Source organism: Rissa tridactyla, chromosome 1, assembly GCF_028500815.1.
Source record: "Rissa tridactyla isolate bRisTri1 chromosome 1, bRisTri1.patW.cur.20221130, whole genome shotgun sequence".
NCBI classification, from domain to species: domain Eukaryota; kingdom Metazoa; phylum Chordata; class Aves; order Charadriiformes; family Laridae; genus Rissa; species Rissa tridactyla.
The window spans coordinates 143,319,249-143,336,204 of NC_071466.1; the positions used below are offsets into that span (position 1 = coordinate 143,319,249).

The 16,956-nt window shown below is 45.2% G+C and overlaps 3 protein-coding genes across 4 annotated transcripts in view; 2 read left to right on the forward strand and 1 right to left on the reverse strand.

Annotated features, from left to right (window-relative positions):
* Nucleotides 1-551: 551 nt before the first annotated feature.
* On the reverse strand, nt 552-14,828 carry FOXM1 (forkhead box M1). Of its 2 annotated transcripts, none has more exons than XM_054182627.1 (9): nt 14,729-14,828; nt 8,353-8,946; nt 7,075-7,223; nt 6,635-6,853; nt 6,084-6,212; nt 5,456-5,500; nt 4,417-4,495; nt 3,794-3,975; nt 552-2,676 (listed from the first exon to the last, which is right to left on the reverse strand). In XM_054182627.1, the coding sequence occupies exons 2-9, from the start codon at nt 8,897-8,899 to the stop codon at nt 1,633-1,635; spliced, it is 2,394 nt and encodes a 797-aa protein (XP_054038602.1). In that variant the 5' UTR covers nt 8,900-8,946; nt 14,729-14,828; the 3' UTR covers nt 552-1,632. The 2 variants fall into 2 exon arrangements, with proteins under 2 accessions (XP_054038602.1, XP_054038610.1); XM_054182635.1 differs by lacking the exon at nt 14,729-14,828 and adding an exon at nt 10,485-10,576.
* On the forward strand, nt 10,794-15,323 carry RHNO1 (RAD9-HUS1-RAD1 interacting nuclear orphan 1). Its single transcript, XM_054182660.1, has 3 exons — nt 10,794-10,903; nt 11,928-12,196; nt 14,407-15,323. The coding sequence occupies exons 2-3, from the start codon at nt 12,029-12,031 to the stop codon at nt 15,088-15,090; spliced, it is 852 nt and encodes a 283-aa protein (XP_054038635.1). The 5' UTR covers nt 10,794-10,903; nt 11,928-12,028; the 3' UTR covers nt 15,091-15,323.
* A 7-nt stretch (nt 15,324-15,330) lies between these two features.
* The window catches only part of TULP3 (TUB like protein 3), a 38,212-nt gene continuing 36,586 nt past the window's right edge, over nt 15,331-16,956 (forward strand). Inside the window, exon 1 of the mRNA XM_054182648.1 lies at nt 15,331-15,668. Within this exon, the coding sequence (XP_054038623.1) occupies nt 15,454-15,668 (215 nt within the window). The 5' untranslated portion in view covers nt 15,331-15,453. The remainder of the gene's footprint in view (nt 15,669-16,956) is intronic.

Sequence of the window (16,956 nt, forward strand, 5' to 3'; positions counted from 1 at the left end):
TCAGAAGAGTCCAGTATTCCTCCCCAGAAAAACTGAAATAATCATCGACACAAAGTGATTGAAATAGCTTCAGAGGGCAAATAACCTCTAACAAGAAAACAAAAGAACTGCAGTTCTGAAAAGCACGCACATCTAAATCTGGTTTTGTGTTTATACAGAAAGGCAGAAATACAATTTTTGAGTGAGACTTGTTTTGCATTTACAAAATACAGGAACTAGTCTGCTGGTAGTATTATGCTGTTTGAGACTAAGTGCGTTTCTGACTTGTAAAGTCAGGATTTACCCATGAACAGCAGGAAAAAAGTGTATTATACGAAGCAAGGGGTTGAGTAACAAACTCTAATGTGGTATGGCCAACACGGCCTGAGGAATACTAAAGACGACCTAATGATCACTTGCTCATGGTCACAGAAAACACATACATTACACAAGCAAAAATCAGCTGTTCATGCTATGGCCCTGCCTGAGCACACTGCTAAAAGCAAAAGCAGTAAAGACAAGACTCAGCTGTGTTCCCACGGGAGCTTTATTGAGTATGTAGATACGTGAGCCATCATTTGTCTGTAAGCAGAAGGTCTTTTCCATGGCAATTTCTTCTTTTGACATGAATTCTAGAGAATGGGGATGAGTTGGCCTATTGCACCTAGAGAAACATGCCTTATGTTTCCAGAGGTCACCTTTCAGTGGAAATATCAGCATTCAGTTTATAGGTTCTTCTTTACATTTTCAACTGATGATTGTGATGAGGGCAGCTTTAACCATTGAATAGAAGTCCATCCTATTGCAACAGTGACCCTACCTAATCCTCTAAGCGCATAATAATAGGTATATGGAAACAAAATGCAGCTTGATTCAAGCTCTCCATTCTGGTCTGGGAAAAAGAAGCCAAACCAAGATTCTATGCTGCATTCCAGATAACAACGTGTATCAGTTTAACTTGAGTCACATATAGGTGATTTTTCAGATCTTTGCCCCAGCAACCTTCACAACAGCCTAGACCAATGTGTTTCTGAAGTAGAAAAAAAAAACCCCACAAATGCATTTTGGGCTCTCATCTAGGGTAGAAGAATAGAAGAAGTGTGAAACATATGGACAACACTCTTAAGTCAAACCCTTTACCAGCCCAAGAATAAAAATATTATTATAATTAAGGGCTAATTTAAGGAATGTACAGTATTTACAGCCATTAAAACCACACAGAAGACACTAAATAATAGGAGAACAGATTAAAAGGAAGTAAGGACAGAGCTAGGAGTAGGTTCCCAGGCTCTTTCCTGTTGTACATAACTGAGGAGTGCATCCATTTCCTCCAACAGCTTGAGTAGCAAGTGGCATTCAGGGCCTACCTAGATGTTGTCTTGATAACCTCTCTCCAGGGACTCTCATCTCTAGGATGGGGTTAGAAAGGTTCTATCTTGTTGCACATAAAGTCTATCGCAGCTTATAAAGGGAGCTCATAGCAGCCAGTGGGCCTGTCTCCCAGCTTAGCAGGAGACAATAATGCCTTCTGTTCCCACGAATGCAGGAATTAGTCAAAAACAGACAGTCTTCCTAGATTACATGGAAAGATCTCAAAATAGTAGAGTGCTTTCTGTGATACCAGAACAAGTAAAATTCAGTCCTCAGGCCAGTTTACTTCAGTTCAGGTATGAGCTGAGACCAACTAATGTCTGTTCCTAAGTTTTCATCTTCAAGACCAGGAAAGCTGATATCCAGAAGGATTTTGCTCAGACTGTCATTCATGGTGTCCAGGATCAGGCCCTCCATGAGTGACCGGTTTTCAGTAAAGCCAGAGTTTGGTAGTTCAATAGATGATTGCTTAGTAGACTCAGAAATAAAAGCTGGAGAACTCGTGAGGGGGGCATGCACCATGCCACTGGATTCTGTATTGAGCAGTTCCCGAGGGGACTCAAAGATGGGATTTTTAAGGGGTGTGCTGTTAAAACCCAGCAAATCCTGGTTCTCCTGGACAGGTGTGAATGGCAACTGAAGGGTTCTCACTGGACTGAAGTCCAGCTCGTGACTTCCCTGGGCTAAGGATGCAGATTTCCACTGGTCAAGACCCCCTAGTGGGGGAGTAGTTGTTGCTGAGTCTTTGCTGGGAGTGGAAGAAACTGGCAATTTGCTGAACATCTCCTTGACTGGTGTTTTGAAAGGCCCCTCTTCTCCCTGCAAGCAGCTGAGCTGTGATGCATTCTCAAGAGGCTGGCTTTCCTGCAGGAAGGGGTGGTCTGCCCCTAATCGGAAAGGGTCAAAGCCATTGCTTTCTGGCAAAACAAGGACGGGCTCTTCTGAGCAAGGCAGCGCTAGGTGTTGTTTCCTTCTGGATCTGCCCATTTCCCGCCTCTTTATAACTAACGTGTCAGAAACACCCTTAGATGGCGACTTCAGTATGGTGAATTGTTTCTTCTCCTTTGTGGATGAGACTGAGGGGAACAAGCCTGGCTCTTCCTTTACTGTTAGGGTTGAGGCAAATGGTGACAGCCAGTCATCCAGCTGAGAGCCTTCTTCCTCCTTTATACAGACGGTTTCAGGGAAAGAAACTGATTCCTCACCAGGCTGGGAGCTGCTCTCCTTTAGGGAATGGGTTGGGGAAAATAAACCTTCATCACATTGACTCTCCTCCTTGACAGCAGCTGGAGGTAAAGAGGATGACTCGTCTGCAGAGAGTGACATCTACAAAGAAACACAAGTGATATGCAGTCAGTTATCGAGGATCTAACCCACTGAAATCCGAATGATAGCAGAAGGAAGAAAAGAAAGACTGACACTTTAGGACAGCAGAATGAGTAAGAGGAGGACATTCAGAAAGCAGTAACTATAACAACAGATAGAGATTGATCTCTGCGTGAAGTAGATACAAAAAAGCCTACAGATCACATGGTAAGGATTTTAGCAAAGTGACTGGAAGTCATGCCCTACTGACCACTTCTGCTATAAGGAACTATAGGAGTACAGGCAGAAGGCGAGCTGGATTCTCCTAGAAAAGTGTAACCCCTTTGATTCCTCCTTACACTACCTACATGTGAAATAACAAAATGAATGAGGACAGCTTTCCCAGAAACCAAGGAAAAAGAAAAGGAAAAAAAAATGAGATTATCAAAAGAAAAAGAGCACAGGGGAAAGATAAATCATAGCAAGAGAGAATATGAAGCAGCAGGCACAAGGGAAAATAGAATTATGGTTAGACAGGATGGAAGAAGTTAAAGTTTTACAATGTCTAAGCATCCAAAAGCAGTCAGTGAGATGCCAAGAGAAAGACCTGTTTAATAGCTGTTTTTCTTGAGCCCAGAATAACTGGGAACTCCACACAATTAGCAAACAGCAGGTACTGAAAACCTCTGGGAAGAGACTACATACAAATAAATACTCTTTCAGAAGTTCCCTATGTTATGTGTCTCTTCAGAACTATAAAAAATCTGAATGTTTTAAGGGCAGAACAAACCCATTTCTCCCATTCTTATTTATTCACATCCAAGGAGTAGAGACCCCTCCTCTAGTGAATTATAGTAACATCCTTATATCAGGTCAACTAGCAGGTAATAGTCAACCTAGAGATAGAAAAGGACAGCAAGGATTGTCACTGGCTAGTTCCTTAATATGAGCTTAGAGTTTCAGAGCACCTAATAAAGATGCACAGAGGAACCATATGAAAAGCAGGGTCCACAGAAGGCACAGCCATAGAAAAGAAAAAAGAAAAAACCCCAAGCAAACAACAACTTCCTCCCTCCCCCTCAAAAAAAAAAAAAAAAGAGCCAAACAAAAAAAAAAACTTAGAAAACAAGAAACCAACCTTTGGAGCAATGCGCACACGCTTATTGCTCCGGAAAGTCTCTGAGCTGTTGAGAGATGCTCCCTGTGCCATGGATAGGGGAACCTTCATAGAAGGCTGCAAGACAAGAGGCTGACTCAAAGGAAACTGGATCGGAACCAGGTAGGAGTTGATGCGAGGAAGCAAAGGTTTCATCTTTCGGCCTGGAAGGGAAAAGAATGGATTTGTTAGCCTCTTGCGTTCCTCTACGATCTCTTGAAAACCTGGCATCTAACAGAAAGTCCTTCTAAATACCCCAAAATAAACATCCCATCAGAGATAGGCTCACCTGCCTTCTCTGCTAATTTTAAGGATACAAATACCAAGCCAGAAGGTCTGATGAACAAGAAAATAGTCCTTCATACAGATCCTAGCCCTCAAGTTGGGGCAAGCTCTGCTCTTACTCCATTTGAGTACCCAGTCCCCTCCATCTCTCCATCATATCCTGTCTCTGACGCAGCAATACTGCCTTCAGCTCCAAACCTGACAGCCGGAAGCCTAAAAGCTGGCAAATCTGGATAACAATTTTCACTTTTATTCCCAAGGGAATCTGGGAGAGTGCCAGGGATTGATTCTCTTTAACTTAATCTGATGTAGACACTCACGTGCATTCTGGGGTTCAGTTTTGCTGCTGCTGTTGCTTCCTGTATTCTTCTGGGGATCTGGAAGATGTCGCTTTTGCTGCTGCACTCATTGAGAAATAAGAAAGAGAAGAAAGATAAAAAGAAAGATATTTAAAGAGAAGAATCCACCTTTATTCTGCTGCCTCATTCAGAACTGCAAATCCAGAAGCCTGTGCTGCGCTAATACAGAGAGAGCAGCTGTTAGCACCCAGCATTCATGCCGGCTCTATCTGTGTGCCACATGCTGTTTTGCAGCCCTGCCATCTCATCTCAAAGCCAGCTACCAACCAAAAGCTGTGTAGAAAAAGAGATGGCATGACAGTGCTGCTCTGGCTGCAGACTCTACTGCAGAAGTGACCTGGTTTTAGTGCCCTCAGTGCCCGAGGAAAGGTGAATACAATACCTTTATTGTACACTGGGTCTCTATACAAACTATAGATCAATTTTCAAGTGGAATAGCAGAGGCAACAGAGGAATCAGAAGTCTAAGCAGATGGAAAAAAGGCCAGGGGTGTAGCCATGACAGAAAAGTGTTTGACTGGCTGCTCGCAAATCTGTCATTGTTAAAACTGCTGAATGCAAGATGGACAGCAAACAGATTCATCCTTCTGAAAGTCACAATGCAGATGAGTTCCAAAATGAAGAAGGAGCACAGAGAGATCCTATTCTCTCTGGGTCCGAGCCCCAGAACAGATTGGGACTGCTGCCATGGAGATGAGGATTTTACCAGAAATCTGTCTGGGCTTGTTCTCCGAAGGCTGTTGGTGCTCATTGCAGCCTACTTCAGTGATAGAATTCTAGTTACTCAAAGCTGTACAGCTCTACCAGCTGTAGAAAGAGCACATCATCTGAAGGCAATTAACCTTTGGCTTGACTCCTTTCCCCAAAAAGGGTGTGCATGGAACAGTATGACTAGGTGTGGCAGTGACCCAGTCCCCCTCCCCGAGCCTCTTGTCCTTTCTTTCGGTAACTGTCAAGAGGAGAATGGAAGTCCAAGCCCCGAGCCAGAGGGTAAGTCTTACTGATTCAGAGCGCTCAGGCGATGTTGGTGACCCCAAGTCCAGTGGCTGGTGGCAGCAAGGCGTTGAGAGGGAGAAAAATAAGATGAAGTTATCAACCAAAGGGGGAAGATATGGGACAATTTAATCTTATATAATCTCAGCAAACAAGAGTCAATCTGCCCACCCACTGCAGCAAACACAGAGGAGTCTAAACACACGTATACCAGACTCATAAGCTCTGTTTCTCCCACAAAATGATACTTCCTAGAATACACAGCTGGGTTAGAGCAATTCCATCCTGTCTAAGCAAACAGCATAGGAACTCCTGGTCAACTTCAGTGGAAAGTTTCTCACTAGGAATTTGAATTAGGCACACAGAAAGAGGTTGAACAAGCTCACTTACATTTGGCACACCACCTGAAGAATAAACACATCCCCCAGAAGGTCCAATTCATATGCACAGCCACAGCAGCTTTTATTTCAAATACAGAGCTGGTTTATTTGTCAGAAGAAATGACTGAATCCAGCTTTTACAAAAAGGCTGATATCAAAGCAGCTTAACTTCTCTGCTAAAATAAGGTGCATCTGGCTAAGTGTGGCATTTAGGAACCAGATAGCCTGTCACATTTTCTTTGCATGAGGCACCCACCTTAAATACCTGGTCCAATGTTAGGCAACGATTTGCATCAGGGTGAATAGTCCAGAACGAGATTTTACCGTTAGCAGATGTCTCACGGACAAACATATCATGAAGGGACAGGTTGTGCCGAATGGAGTTCTGGGGAGAAAGGAGCGAGGGGGAGGTTGAAAAGGAGTAATTTTGTTATCAGCACAGCAAGACCTACCTGAGACATGACTGCCCTGGCAGTGGAATTACATTCCGAAGTGTAGACAACATGTACCTTCATATTCACTGCAAACCCAGCTAACCCTGTCATCAGTCTCTCATTCTATTTAGTCTTGAGATCCCTATTCTTACTTCAGTGATGAAACATCCCATCATCTTGCCTGAGTAGAATGAGAAAAGGGGTACAAGAAGTGGAATGAGGAACTTCTGGAATGAGAGGGTATTTGGGGTGGCGTGTTTAAATTAATTTCCATCTTGCCCTGCAGGCTGGGGAACAACTTTTCATTTTCATACGGAAGGCTTATGATAATATCACCTTGTGGCCCACAGCAACTGGAGGGCCTGCTTGTTACCTTCCAACCTGGCTTAGCCACGTGTTTAAAATATGGGAAGTGATCTTCAATCCAGGTATAGATGTCCTTCAGAGTCATACGCTTCTTCTCAGTGCTGTTGATGGCAAACTGGATCATGGCCATGTAAGAGTAAGGAGGTCTTTCTGATACTGAATCCTGCCATGAGGAGGCGGCGGCAGCAGCGGTAGGAACAGCAGCAGCAGCAGAATCTTCTTCTGTCTGAGAGGCAGAAGGAATGACACATGAGCACTCACAAAGTTGACGAGAAGAGCCATGGAACATCCCTGGATCCTCCAGGTTCTGCTATTCAAATCAGTAAATGCCAAACTTGTGTTACTTAGAGATGGTGATGCAAGATGGTTCTTGCAAGTCTTCTGATCCACATGGATTACTACCTATCAAAAGTTTTAACATATGCTCTGTTGTCTTCTCCTACTTACCTTGATTCTTTCCTGCAGAGGCCTCTGGTTCTCTTTCTCTCTTTCTTGCTTCACAGAACAGGGACTTAGCCCATCAGATCTCATCTTCCCCAGCCACTGGATGTTAGTGAGACTGTTGTCCAACACAGAGCTCATTGTCTCACCACTGCCTGTTGGAATAACAAGCCCATAACTCTGCTTACTCACAAGTAACCCTCCTCCCCCCTCATCTCAAGTGCCAAAAGGAAGGCACCAGTCACACTTCTAAAAGAGGTGTCCCTGTCTCAAGATAGGGATAAGATGGTATTGCAATGCTAACGTTTCTTGTGGAAGGAATTCAACCTTGAATTCCTGACTTCATGTGAATCCGCCCAATCTCTGAAAAGAGCTACAGCCTTAAAAACATGCAAACCACACTATTGCTCTCAACCAAAACAGGACAGTGTTGATCCAGTACTTCAAGAATTCAGGTATTTTTAGCTAAAGGATGAATTTAGTAAGCAGCAGCCATGGAAAGTGGTGACAAACTCCAACTGAAAGACCCAAGTCAGAAACTCAGACGTTTCCAGGTTTTTGAACTGCAGCAATGAAAACTAACAGTTTTGTTATCTCTGGTGAGGTTGGTTGCAGCCATGCAGCTATTGCAGCTGTCTATGGGTTCCTGTCAGACAGTGCTATAGTGTGGGATAAAATCGACTGCAGCCCAAAAGCTGTAGTATCCCACACTATAGCTATATAGCTATTTTAAGTTGCAAATACAAACTCGATCTAAGCAGTGTTTCAAAGTAAAATATATCCCACTTCTAACATTTATTCATCAGCTTCATAAGACAGACAAAGAATAAAGAGACTTTCCACTTAGTTATTAAAGTATGGGAATAATCTCTTTTTCAAAGCTCTTGGTCTGTATGTTTTGTCACTGACTAAGGTACTCTATGTTACTCTTGAATTCAGCCATAACCCTTTTACTAAACGAAACTTAGCCTTTTGTTCTTTCTAAACTCGATTTCTTCAATGCAGCCCTTCTTTTTTCCCAACATTATATTTTGCTTTGCTATACACCTTTACACGCTATCTCTTTCACCAAAAATATATCCACTAAGATCCTTCAGATTTCACTACATATGCGTAGTTATGTAGATTATTAGAATTAAACCCATAGCTATTTTGTAATTAACAAAAAAGTTTTCATTACCGCATACTGACGCCCAAACACTACACTCATTGGCCCACTTCACATGTCTCTGTCTATCGGTCAGGATGAAGGAAAAAAAAAAAAAAAGGGTAAAGATTACATACTGTTACTCTCCTGTTCCTGTCCAACCACAGAATCAATTCCTGAATGCCAGAGTGTTGTTCCTCCTGCAAGACCAGGTGTCTGTGTACTGTTCTCTCTTTCTTGACCACCTGCAGCCTTAGTTGCTGCACTGGGTTTCATCTGTAATGGGAGATGCTGTGATGGCGTTGGATCTGCTGAACAGGATGTGCCCCCACTGCTAATGAGAATGAACTTATTGGGCCCATTGTTGCCACATTCTTTTCCCTTTGCTGTCAGTGCCTCTATGATGCTCTGGATATCAGCATTTGTAGGGATGGCCACCACCTGTGTGTTGGGCATTGTAGGATGGTCAATTATTTTTATTCCTGCTGGGAATTTCTGCAGGCCACATTCAGTTTTTTCTCTATGTTGGCTGTTGTGTCGGTCTTCCTGGCTGTGCTCCTGCTTAGGAGTCTTTTCATCCTGACCACCGTTCTCATCTCTTGCTGAAGTACTGGATGTATCCTTCTGTGGGAGGGTCAGTTTCCGTCTTTTGAGAATTAAGGGCCTGCGAGGGCTGGTCCTCATTATTGATCTGTACAGTCACTCTCCATTGAAAGGGACAAGAACAAAACCTGCAAAACAAAAGATACAACATAAGAGCGTAGAGGGCAGGAACAGCTAGGAACAGTGCAGCAAATCATCACAGCCTCCCCACAAAACACACATTCTCAGCAATTGTTACAAAGCTAGAAAAAAGGAAGGAAAATAAAAAATGAAAGCATTAAATAAGGTTGACAAGGCTATTGGAAAATAGTATTGTACCTCCTTTATCCACACCTTGTGTGAGCAGGACAGGAGACATATTTGCAGAGTAGATTGTGTCTCCCAACTTGCAATGCAAACTGAGTACATAATAATGAGGAAAGTATGCATACGTGCTTTACAGAAAGGGAGACTAAGACTTAGCTGTAAAGTGACTTGACCAGCATCAGCCAGCAAGCTAGAGGGGAAAGAAGCTAGAACATAGAAATATCAGTCCTGATTCTTATATGTCATTGCTGTAACCAGCAGATCACACGACCTGAGAGAAAAGGGAATTTAACAGATGGTTTAAGATCTAGGAAGCAGAGATTGTACTGAACACTACAGAGGTATACAATAACTGCAGCAGAAGATAGGTGCTTTAAAATAAATGTAAAATAAATGCTTTAGTCATTCCTTCTGCAGATTTGTCAAGAAGCAGACAAATTCATCATTGGGCATCATACAATTTAAATGTCAAGCTTTCGGACAACAGACAATTTAGATTATAAAGCAGAGCAGATAAAATTCAGAGATGCTGCTTTCAGGGTAGAATGCAGTGTGTCCCTTCTGAGAACACCACTTATAAATATCATGCCATTCAAGGAGGCCGTCTCTTGCAGCAAACTATACCAGAATAAGAATACACAAATTGCACTTGTTTACCATTAGGGATGGCAGGCAGAATAGAAACAAATAACAAAGAGAGGCCTTTTGCATTGGTAGATTTGACTGGGCCAGCTAGTAAACAAGAACATTCTCAGTAGGAATCACCTACATAGATACAAGCCAGAGAGAGTCCGGCAGATTAAAAACTCAGCTCATGCCCTGGTGCAGGGAGCAGACAGCCCTGAGATCAGGGTCTGCCCAGCAGCCGGAGGCCACCACCCAGTTTGTGGCACCCAAGTACACACCTGGACCTTGGCGATCTTCTCCTCTCTCTTAAAGGGAGATCCCCATAAGACAATGGCAAAAGAGCAAACTTTAGCCAGCCTCCAAAAGTTCCATTCCCTGCAGGTGCAAGCCACTTCCTATGAAGGCCTCGGGCTGCTACTACCAGTAGAGGCCCAGGACAACTCCGTGTACACACGGGCCGGGGGCTTGTAAGGGAGGGAGTGCTAGAGGGGCTCCTAGCTCCTTCTTCACCCACGCCGACCCCAGCCCTGCCGCCCTCACCGGTGACTCCCTCTGTTCCCCCAGGGCCCCTCCGCCCCAGCCGGGGCCTAGACGCTTCCCTCTCCCAGCCGCCCTACGCTCTCAGCGCGGCTCTTACGGAGTCGCCAGCCCCTGACCTCCTGCCTCCAGCCCCCGTGGGGAGGCCCCAGTAGGCTGCAGCAGGGGCAGATGCCGGACACAGGTCACGACTCACCACCTCCCCCGGCCAGGCTGTAGGTACGGAGGGAGGCGGCAACTCCGGCGCTTCCGGCCTCCACCACCGCTGGTAGAAGAGATCGTTTCCCGGTTTGAATTTGGCGCCTGGCGAATCGTTGGTATCACGTGCCGGCCCGGACCAATGAGATGTAGCAAGGGGCGGGGCGGATCGGGCCAATCGGCTGCGGCGGCGGGGGATACAGATGCGCTGGCGCGTGGGGTGCGGGCCCTGTGCCGGGACGGCAGCCCCAGGAGCCTCCCGCAGGCACGCCGCCTGTAGCGGGGAGCTCTGCCCTGTGGCCGGTACCGGCCGTTGCCTTCGGGCGCTCCCTCGAGAAGGGCCGTGGAGTTTCGGCGTGTAACGGGTGTACCTGGCCGGGGCAGCTCGCAGGAGTCCCTGAGGAGGCTGCGCGGTCGGTAAGCAATCGGGCTGCTGCGATCTTGCGCATTTGGGAAGAGAACGCATTTCTCAGAAAACGTTCCCTTCAAAATTCCTTGTCTGAGTTAAGCTGTTCTTGAACGGAAAATTAAATTTAATGTCACTTTAACTAAAGCTTATTCACTAGGTAAGATAAAATAATAATCGTGCAAGATACGTAGAATACAGGGGGGAAACGTAAAGTATGTTCTGTATTTAAAAAATGGAAAATTCCTGAAATTAGGAATTACAGTAGTTAGCAACTAGAAACTGAAACGCTTCTGGTTATCTTGGCCCTACAATATATCTCAGCATCACAAGCAAGTTTTATGAATTAAATTGAAAAAGGAAAACAAGTTTTTCTGATTTTCAGTTCCTAAACTGTTCTTTGTCTCTGACTAGACTATGTATTGAGCTAATGTGAAGAAATTATTTCCTTAAATTTTTTTTTGATAGCTGACTTGACATAGCTGGCTCGGCAGCGTAACTACTTCCACTCCTTTAATTTTTTTTCTCTCCCAGTGGTTTGAATTTCCTTAAAATGTCAGTGACCAAGCCTACTGTAAATATAGGTGGTTCTGTATTTCAGTATTTTAGTCAGGTCTTATAGCAGATGGATGTCTTTCAAATTATTTCTAAAATACTTTTATGAAGAAGAATGCCTGATTTGTGCATTTAAAATACGTTTTTCTTGTAAGAAGCTAATTTTTCCAGTAATATTCAGTCTTGCCCAAAGGCCAGTTCAGAACTCCTTTTGCAGCAGGGACACTTGTTTGTGTCTCTGTCTCCCCCAGTGTATTTGGTTATTAGCTTTCATGAAGCTTTGGAGTGTTTATCTATTCTGCTGTGCGTTTCTAAATCTACTTGAAATTCAACAGGAAGTTCCAAAACTACTGATAGGGAAAAGTCTGCATAGAGACATGTACACTGTACTGTTGCATAAGTGTTTTATTTTAGTTAAAAACTAGATCTGAATTTTCCAAACAAGGTTGTCTTCAAAGTCTATTTATTTGCCTTCTATAGATTTGAGAGCGCTTTAGCACCTCCTTGGGGTGCGTTCCTCTTTCTCCACTTGGCTCTAGCAAGCATCATGAGGCTTCTAAGAGGTTTTACCATAACTTTTGATGCCTCCGAAGAAGAAATGTACCCACAAGGCCAGGAAGGCAGAGCTGGTATTCCTTGAGAGGCCGCGAGAGGGACCCAGACATTGCTATGAAATTCCGCTGCCTTCGGCCGAGAATCCAAGACGTGTTCCCACAAAACCCGTTGACCGGAACACCTCTACTGCCTGGGTTGGTATAGACTAGCCTTTCCCCTACATCCCACAGCAACGGTTTTCAAGTTTCTCCCGTATGTCTCAACAGAAAGCTATCTGTCCTGGATACTGAAAACTACTACTACAGACCTGAAGGCCTTATAGCTGCCTAAAGCATAAATAAGTGCTTTTGAGTTGCTTCACATTCTAACTACAACCACTAAGATCTTGGTTAAAACCGTGCAGTGTGTACTGATTAATATGACCATTTGTCTTCTGAAAAACTGTTTTTCATCAGGAATACACTGTTTTCTATGCCAACTGAAAACCGTGTACATAATAAACATTAGGGGGAATTTTTTTATTGGCTTGCTGCCTGAAATAACTGCTGAACTCTAAATGTTACATGTTAAAGTACTAGGTGTTTTATTTAAATTGGACACTGCTAAATTTAAAGAACGTAGGCTTTCACTTATTTGTGATTATTTGTTCTAACTTGCCCTCTTTTCCATTCTGTGTGTTTTGAATAGTTTCTCTCTGTATCACTCTTCTGATGGGCTCCTTTTCTGGTCTGACAAAATATTCCAGGGACTGTTCCTAAGATACTCCTTATATCATGTAAAGACTTTTTTTTTTTTTTAAACGAACAGGTGCTGCAAAGACAGACTGTTCGTATACAACAGTAGTCATCACCTAGGGGAGCTCTGTTTAAGCATCATTGCTGCCTGACCCTCTGCTCTTTGCAAAGCAGGTTCAGGAACTGTGATTTCAAACCTGCATGAAACATTCCTTTGTTCCTGGTGACCTGGAGTTATTTTTGTGATGCCTTAACCTTGAAGTAGGACACGTACAATTTTTGTCCCTTTAATTTTTTTTTATATGCTTGAAGCAGTTAGTTCTATGGCTTCTGAAACACTAAGAAAAGTAACTGCTGTCAATAAGCATTCTTTTTGTTTGGAAGAGGTGGAAATATCCACACTGGTACGTAGCTCTTTGATTCCAAACACACAATGATTCTAAAATTTGCTTGAAGCTATCAGCACTGAAACTGTTAGATTATTTTTTTTTTTCCATTTGAAAAGCCTGCTAGGTTTGTTACTTCTTGAAGCATATTCTGCAGAGTTTCTGTTAACTTGTTTCAGTGGCAACTGATATTCTGCTCCTCTCTTCTTGATGTTATTTAAGTTTTTCATACCTTCTTGACTGCTAGGCTCCCACACGGGTAAAGCCTACCCTACATGTTCGCTGAAGTCAGGAAACCATATCCTTGGTTAGTAGTTCACCTATGTTCTTTTTAAGTATCTGCCAGGATATAACCATCAGGGAATCATTTCTCTCTTTTCCTGCACAAAGGCTTTGCATTCAAACAGTTCAGTTGTACAGCAGACAATCACTATGCTTAATTAAATTGCATTTATTTTTTCGAGGGACTATGTAGTTACTTAAGAATGCTGAAAGGTATCTGTAGTTATCATAGCTAGAACTCAGTTTGGTGTGCTCTAGGGAAAAGTAAATTGCAAGAAACAGAACCTGACTCTTTTTATTGATACCCAGGAAGATAAACAATACTGTACTAAAAGGATTTCCAGGTTTTGAGTAAAAGCCCAGAATCTCTCAAAGAAATGTAGATTGCTGAGCTTTGAGCATCTTCTATAGAAAGCCAATTTTAGAAGTGACTTTTGCGTGATCTGTTACTTCAGAATATAGAGATTAACTATGTTTTACAGTAAAGATGTTTTGGTGGAATATTGTGAAGGCCTTGTTAACATAATCTAAGGTGATGGTGCTAAGTGGGCATCCTTTAAGTCATTTCATATTGCTCTCATTTCAACCTCTACCTGTTCAGGGAGACTGAGGATGTAGTTAATTGAATCTATTCAGAGTTATGATAAGACAGAAGGATACAGGATCCAGCTCTGAACTGTTTTAAATCTGCAGGGCTTACAGGACTAGATGCCAGTTAGACTTTTCTTTAAAACCCAAATCTTGAGTGCTTTGTAAGTTGCCAGAGAACAGCTCGCTTGCATCCCAATCACTTTTCAGAAAATGATGTTGAAGTTCAGAGGTGTCTCCTGCTTAGCAGCTTGGATAGTGACTCATTTGCTTTGCTGCAGACCAGATTACCCACTTACTGAACACACTGAAAAAAAGATGGGGTATGTGAGGGAGTAGAATCAAGTTAGCGTTCCTTTGTCTGGGGAAAATTGTGCTTTTTTTATTTTATTATTACTATGTTCTTCCCTTCAGGTGTGCCCACAATTCGAAACAACTAAGTCAGTGGTGTTGAAAGCACGCCAGAAGAAGGATTGTGGTCCTCACAAACCCCAGAATCAGGATACCAACCACAGTTCACTTCATGCAGGAGGAGCTTGTCGAAGAGCTGTAACCTGCAAATTTCCTCCTTTAACTTTTGAGAATCCAGAAGGACACGCAGTCCACCAACCAGACAGTCCAAATCGCTCAAGGAAGAGCACACAGCACACTCACAGCCGGCCCAAGAAAGGGACAGCAGCAAAAGCCAACATCCAGGTGAACAGTCCTGAGAAATGCGGAGAAATGCCTTTGTTACCTGCTCCCCAGTCTGTGGAGCCAGAAGTCTTTAGTCCACCAGGTGTAGATGCTCCACAGGTGCCTTCCATAAGGAACTGGAGAAGCAACAGCACTCTGCCACAAAGAAGCAGCCATGCCTGGCATCCAGAAAAAGAGCTGGCATTCGATATTGATCCCTGTGGGAGAGGGGAGTCAGCAGCAGTACTGGTTACAGATACTCCTGAGCACGAGTATGGGGTAAAGGTTACTTGGAGACGGCGGCCTCATCTAATGAAATATCTGCAGGAGAGCGGGAAGCTGAGTGCTGCCGACATACTGGTGAAGACAAACTCCGAGCTCTCTAGGAGACAGGCCAACATCCGACCTGGGTGGGAGCAGTAATTTTGTTATGTGCAAAGACATGTCCAAATAGACAATGTTACTTTCAAGGATGAAGAGGGGAAGTGATTTAAGCCGAGCCCCGTGCGACATCTGGCTGCTCCTCCTGAGAAACGCCGCAAAAGCGCGGGGAGCGTCTTCTTGGGGGTGGGGCTATGTTGGGCCGGGCTTCCTGGGGGAACGGCGTGGCTCTGAAAAGAGCTTTCTCACCTACCTGGCTTCTTGAAGGGGCTGCCATTCCAGCCCCGGAGGAGGTGGAGGGGCGGGAGCAGCACGGCCGGGCCCGCCCCCGCCTCAGCCCGGCGGCGCGCGCGGAAGGGGGCGGGCCTGGGCTCCCGCCCTCCGCAGGCGGCCCTCGTCCTGCGCATGTGCAGGGCTCATCCCTTCCCGCTGAGGGGCGCCGTGGCCAATGGGCGGGCCGCGTGCTGCGCCTTCGGCCAATGGCGCCGCGCTTCAGTACCGAGTTCCGTTGCCAAGGGTAGCGGCGAGGCCGGGGCTGGGCGCGGCGGCCGGGGCCCCATAGCAACGGCAGGGCTGGGGATGGAGAGCGCGAGGGGCCGGGGTGGCCCCGCCGGTGGCAGGTGAGAGAGGCCCGGTGCGGCCCGGCGGGACCGCGCGAGTGCCCGACCCGGGCTCCGCGGTGCTGTCCGCAGCCCGGTCCCGCACCTCGGTGAGGGCGGCCCGGTGCGGCGTTTCCCCGTTCGGTTCCACCTTTCGGCGGGCGGGCGCGGTTTCGGGGAGGCGGTGTCTCCGGAAGAAAAACGACCCGGGCAGCCCGGCCCTGCGCGCAGCTCTGCCTCGCGTCGCATCAGAAGCAGCGTCCCAGTCCGCGGAGCGCCCGGTGCCGGGTTGAGCGGCCGCCGCGGGGCCTGGGCGGACAGAGCCTCACGCGGCGGTATGCCGTCGCGGCAGCCGCTAACGGCCGCACGCGCGTGGGGCGGGTACCCGCGTGGCCGCGTCGCGCTGCCCGGCCGGGCGTTGTGGCGACGCTGCCCTGATAACGTCTGCTGCGTGAAACCCGGCGGGGTTTTATGTGCTTAACTCGTCGCCGTTACGTGTCGTCTGAATAGTTGTAGATTAAACTGGTTTCGTGGGGTCTCGGTCCGCTCTCCTCGTCTCTGGGTGTTGCCGCGAGGCGTTTTTCGCAGTGCAGTTCTGCACGTCTGCTCCTAACGAAGCTCTGGGGAGGTGCGGTAACATCGTCCGTGTGCCGTTGCAAGGGAAAGGAGAGGAATAACGGAAAGAAAAAACAACCGTGAACTTCGGAGAAGACATTTTGGAAAGGGATTATGCCTTGAGCTTTTTGAATAGCTCAAGCCCCGGATTATTTGAAATTAAATGGGAGGATGCGTGCCGGCGGTGAGGATGGGTTTTGACAGAATTACTGTGATTGTAAAAACACAAGAGAAAAATATCTTTTTTGCCCCTGATTTTTGGATGGGGAAAGGAAAAGCAAGTAAAGAGAGAAAACTAAACTTCTAGTAGTTGAATTATAATAAAGCGTAGAAGAGAAATGGCACTTATTTATGACACGCACTTGTTAATTTTAGTTGAGGGCGAAAAGAAGCAATAGAGTTAGAAGGGATCCCATAATCACTTGGGTCCACCAAATATGCTGCGAAACATTAGAAGCTTACTTCTTTTTGCAAATGTTAAAGGCTGAAGTTTGTATACCAATTCTGGAAACAATTTTTGAAAAAATAATGACCAGATGCATGTAAACTTCCTTGCATAGATATTAGACGCTTAAGTTTGACAGAGTTGTAGCTACAGGAAATGATACAGCTTTTCTGATAAAAATTGTGCTAGTATAATTTCTTTCTGCTAAGAAACTTGCTTTGGATACTTCTATGGGTACCTCAAAAATAG